This window comes from Vitis vinifera, chromosome 11, assembly GCF_030704535.1.
Source record: "Vitis vinifera cultivar Pinot Noir 40024 chromosome 11, ASM3070453v1".
NCBI lineage: Eukaryota > Viridiplantae > Streptophyta > Magnoliopsida > Vitales > Vitaceae > Vitis > Vitis vinifera.
The window spans coordinates 4,807,140-4,812,766 of record NC_081815.1 but is presented as its reverse complement, the minus strand read 5'-3'; the positions used below and the strand labels follow the sequence as shown (position 1 = coordinate 4,812,766).

Genomic DNA, 5,627 nt, shown 5'->3' with positions numbered 1-5,627 from the left:
CACTAAACCAGTCACTTGTGATTCTATGCTACGCAGAATTTCCCATTTGATTTTAGCCCATCAGATTCCACCATAACTACGATACTGCCACGTGGTTTGAGTTCTTCATCAACGGCTCTTATTTTATCACCCATTTGTCTCTCATACTAATTATAATCTTCTATTTTTAATTCAAAAGATTCAACCACCTCCACCTGTGAAATTCAAACACGTGGCGAATCCTTCTAATAAATTTAAATGAATTTAATTTCAAATTCATGTGGAAAATGGCAGGAAATCCAGCTGAGATTTCTGCGGAAATGCCCCGGAAAGCCATGATGAATATTTTTCATTTCCCGGTTTTTCCGGCCATTTTCTTACATGATTTGTGGGTATTCTAAATTCTAAGAGGCTGCCGAGGTTCCATTTTGTTTGCTAAAATTAAGGTATTTTAAAATAAATAATAATTACAAATGAGCATAAAACAAGTGATCATTACAAAATATGATACTGAAATGCAAATCAAATCCTGATACACAACCATAACTGGGACTAACAGACAAATAGCAACTCCTCTTTGCCACAGGCTATGAACAAGTGAACATTACTAAAACATGAGTCAAGATCATTCACACCTTCATAATTCTACTATTTCATATTTCAGTAGAAATGGAATTTGGGGTTCTTTGAATACATATTCCCCATTTCAATGCTGCCCCTGGTTGAACTCAGCAAGCAGTTGGCTCGGTCTTTAGTTCCACAAAGGAAGCTTGCTCTTGCTCTTGCTCTTGCTCTTGCTCCTTTTCTTCTGCAGACTCTGTATCTACATGAGCTTGGCTTTTGGCTGGCTCACAAGTCTGTCCAGCCTCCTGCTCCACCTTATGATGTTCCTGATGTTGGGCAAGAGATGTGGTATTCTCTGTTCCACTAGCTAAGGTGGTTTTCTGTGAGGGAAGTTTTGGTAGAGATTTTCGGAGTGGCTTCTTCAATTGCTGAGGGGATGATCTTTTGGTGGGACCATTTTGGGTGGTTTTCTCATCTAGACTTAGACGGCCCAAACGAGTGCTTTGGCTGCTGTTCTCTTCCGTGACTGCCATTGGTGGGTTCTTCTGGCAGCTGAGCTTGGGAGATTTAGCTTTTGTTGGTGGCATCTGCATCATTTAAAGAATTTGAGAAAAAGAACACCAAACTGAAAATGTTCAAATATATAAATGGCAATTTGGCCTAGTGTATCCAATTAGAAATAGAAATGAGTTTCTACATCCTATGATCTGGGGATGAAATGAATTTGACACCTGCGACACTAACACTGAACACATAAATCGTGTATGCAAACCAAGCATTTGCCATCAGCAGAAGCCAGCAGAAAACATACTTATAACCCTTGCTATTCTTAACAACCCAAACCCTAGCTACAAAATTTAATATCCTCTCAGTATATTAGACAAGCCCAACAGAAATTTATTTCATTACCAGTGCATGATTCGACTGCCAAGGGAGTCATATCTTTGCATATAAATGAAAGTTGATTAGTTGTGCATCTACACTCTTCCCAAATCAAATTCCAGACTGACCTAAATAGCTAACTCATTAATCTGTCTACTAAAATATTCCATATTGAAGCTGTCAAAAGACGGAAGTAAAACCAGTGGGATACACCCGCACTCTCTTGGTGGTGTTAGGGCCACAAAATCTTAAGGCGGAGAGAAGAGTCTTATCAAATCCCTCTAAGTTTCAGGAGCTACATAGAAGTGAAAATCAGCACACATTTGACAAAGTTCAAAAAATATTTCAACCAAACCTAAAATATTCACCAGAAGTTACAGCGGCTTCAATAGTCCACTGTGATATCATAACTTCCACAAAGGTTTGCACTCTCAAATTGTGACACATGACCATCAACATTTAGTCTGAAGGTTAATAACCGAATATTGCATCAGAGCTTGAGAAATACAAGGTTAAGAACTAAATATTTTATTGGAATCTCGGTTTACACTCAAATCAGGTAACCAAAAGGTACTATAGAGAATAAATATGCTTGTACATACAATCAGAAAGCATAATTAGAGTATCTGAATGATTGTATGCAGTCAACCAAACATTCATCCCATACCTTGATGGGTTTAGATAAACAGTCATAGTGACAACTCAAGCTGGAAATGAGAAAATGTACAGTAGTTAACAACCTAACAATGAGTGGTGGAACTTGAACTCGCAAACCTAGGTTATTGGTTGTGGGTTCAAATGTAAATAATTATTTCACCACAACTTCATGAGTAAATGGTGTGTGTTTTAGTAATTACAAGAGGCAGACAAATTTTTATGCACAAACATCCATCTGGAAAGCTTTCTCCAACAAAATAAAGTTTTTCAGAAGCAAAACTGACATCCTTAGGGGATAAACCATTCTATAGAGAACCTTAGCTAACAACAAAGAATAGACCAAGAATCAACAGTAGACGTTATTAATTTTCTAGGTAATGAGGATGAGAACAAAGAAAAAAAGAGGGGTGATTACTTTTAAGTAGAAGGTTCCAAAAACATATTTCAGGTCCTAAACATATGATATAACTGGAGACGTTTATGCCCATGAGAGAAACTAAAAACAAACAGTACTTAATATCAATCCATGACAACTAGAATAGAAGTTACCTTCTTCAACTCCACCTTGGGTGTAGGTTCATGGTAGAAGCTTGGCATAGGGGTTGCTTTAAAATTTAAGCTCTTCCGTAGCATCTTAATCTCTGCTTCTTGAGTCTCCTATAGAACATTTGAGCTCAAAGTCACCAAAAAGGACAGCTGAAATCAATGAATCAAAGTCAACAAAACCATTCAAACAGTAAACACAGAATGTTCTCACCTTGGATTTGGCTTGCCTATTAGTTCTTTCCACTTCCTTCGCATGAGTCTTTTCCTCAAGCTTCAAATAGAACTGCCCAATCAAAAAAGAAATAAAAAAATAAAATCCCTGAATTTGATCAAGTGAAGCTGAAACACAAAATGAATGTAAATTTGTGCAAATAAGAATCAAACTAACTTCTTTTCGTTTCTCAGCTCTCTCATCACACTTGAAACTGAAGCCATATGCAGGAAGATGGCCTGTTCGTTGAGGTTTAGCATCTCCTTCCTCAGGGCTTCTATGAAGTAATAAGGATAACAAAACCTTAGGTGAAAATGGAATTGCTAGAAGACATAAATATTGAGGAAGTATAAGAACTTGGCAAAAGAGTTAATGTGAGAAGGATACAAAGAAGCAGAATGTGCTGTTTCTTCAACTTTAGCAGGTGATCCCTGTTTCACAGGTTTCAAATGCTTTGTCTGTTCCCTGTGGTGCAAAACCATATTTCAGAACCCCAGATTAAGTTTTCAGCCAGTAGATATTTTGTCATTATTCAAATAAAAAAAAATCAATGATCTCAGCTCTTGCTTGCAACTTACTTATGGCCTTGCAATTCCTTCATGCTCATGGGAGGGGGTACCATGTAAGACTTTTTAGATTGCTGTGCAACACACATGGAATTAAACTGCGATCACTAACTGTTAAGGGGTGTGTCCAAAAGCTTAAAAAGAAATTGTTTTAAACTTAGATTCCAACCTGTGATTAGGTTATTTAAAGAAACAAATTACCAGGGACAGTTTGGTGGTACTAGGCTCAGCTGCCAACATTGCATCCCTGCTTGAATCAATATTTGAGATGCCTTCAGCAATCTGCCTCTCATCAGATGATCTCTGGTTGGTGGCAAGAGCAAGAGGTTGCTTCAAAGCGACAGAGCCATTTGAAACAGCAGATATTGCATCTAAATGTTTCCCATATTTGTTATTTCTTTCAGTACTCTTGTTGTTTGAAAGCTTCTCAGCGTCAGTCTTTCCTTGACCTTTTCTGGAGAGGTTTGTGTTATTTGTGCCTTCTACTCTAGATTCCTTTAAATTGAAATCGACAGAGAGATGCTTTTAGATTAAGCAATAGAAAAGTATGCAATGGTTACACCAAAAAAACATACCTTAGACACAATTGAAACACTTCCATCAGCAAGGAGATTAGACCCATCTCCGGCTTTCTGTGCCAGAGATTCAAGAGTTTCACTCTCTCCCAACTCAGAAATTATTTTGGTACTCCCATCTGGTGCTTCATTTTCCATGGGACCATTAAGAATCCCATTTACTTTTCGCATGAAAAACCCTTCTGCATCAGAGTTAGGAACCTCATTTTGGTGGCTCATCTCCACATCAACCATGGAATTGCCAATATCCAACACACTAACTGATCCAAAACATCATACACTGCAAAGAAACATAATGTAACACAAAACTGATTCAACAGAAGAAGGAAATGAAGGCCAGAACTATTTCCAGTTCCAAAATGAAACTGATACAGCAATTGCCCACATAGAAACGGTTCCCAGAGAATTCCCCCAAAGTAAGCCATTGTCAAGAGACACCAAATTCCCGTTCTCCAGGCTTCCAACACTTTAACAAGAAAACAGCTATTTTCAGGCATATCGATTATCCTAATTTCCAAGGGGAAAAAAAAAACACGACAACAACAACGCTCTTCAGAAACCAATTTCATTTTCTCCACTAAAAGAAACTTTGGATTTCCCCAAAAGCCACAATCATGAGCAAGACATTGTTCAAGAACAAAGAATTTGGCCATATCTCAAAATCTCATCGATCCAAAACCAAAGCATTGGCAGACTAAGCTTCAAATCACAAAAAAATAAAGAATAAAAAAATAAAAAAAAATACACACAACAAAATGCCATTTTCAAATCAACCCAAATTGCAAGTTCAGAAACTGATAGAGACCCGATTCCACAAACACCATTCCAGCGAAGCATGAAATCTACAGGAACTAGGGCATCAAGTTAACACTAAATTGGTCAGTGAAAACAGTACTACTCAATTCACATCAATTATACATACAGAGAAAAATGCAGTAGAATTTGAGAGGAAAACAGAGAAGAAAAACACTTGGGTATAACCTGAATGGGGCAATTAAGACACCATTGATGTAGGGGTTGAAATAGCAAAGAGATCCAGAAGTGCCTTTTTTGGGAACACTCGGCTTTTTGGAATCGAGGCTTGGAGCCTGAGATAACAACCAGACAGTCTACTTCCTTGTCAGAATTTACTGCAAGTAACAAATGCAGTAAATAAGAAAAATATAAAAAGGAAAAAGAAATAAAAGCTTATAAATGTTATAAATGGTCAATAATGGTAAATAAATTTTACATATTTTATTGCTTTCATTCATTTAATTTATGTTATATATTGTCGGAAGTTATAAGCAAATTATTTGGCTTTGTCGTGGTGAGAAACTATGCACAAATCCCATTTAATATTATTCATTATAAGATATTATGTGTCGCTTGGCATTTTAGGAACAAAAATTAACGTGAATTTTAATGTTGAAATATATCTTGATTTAATGAATCTTGGAGTTATAATTAAGGAAGGAAATCAAACATTATTGTAAGATCACAAAAAAAACTTTTGATTTTCCTTTGTCATCTCGATAGAGGTTTAAAAAATAAATATTTTAAAGTAAAAGATCTTGTTACTTTTAGAGTGATTTGAAGGAAATATATAATCAAAATTATGATTCTCTTGAAAACTCGATATGATTAGGTACATCTATAAGATTTTAA

General features: G+C 36.4%; 1 protein-coding gene across 1 annotated transcript; it reads right to left on the bottom strand.

The window, feature by feature from the left end:
• Nucleotides 1-453: 453 nt before the first annotated feature.
• On the bottom strand, nt 454-5,094 carry LOC100266313 (protein WVD2-like 5). Its single transcript, XM_002282182.4, has 9 exons — nt 4,962-5,094; nt 3,981-4,260; nt 3,607-3,900; nt 3,418-3,479; nt 3,227-3,304; nt 3,017-3,116; nt 2,840-2,911; nt 2,632-2,739; nt 454-1,130 (listed from the first exon to the last, which is right to left on the bottom strand). The coding sequence occupies exons 2-9, from the start codon at nt 4,212-4,214 to the stop codon at nt 708-710; spliced, it is 1,371 nt and encodes a 456-aa protein (XP_002282218.1). The 5' UTR covers nt 4,215-4,260; nt 4,962-5,094; the 3' UTR covers nt 454-707.
• Between the last annotated feature and the right edge of the window lie 533 nt (nt 5,095-5,627).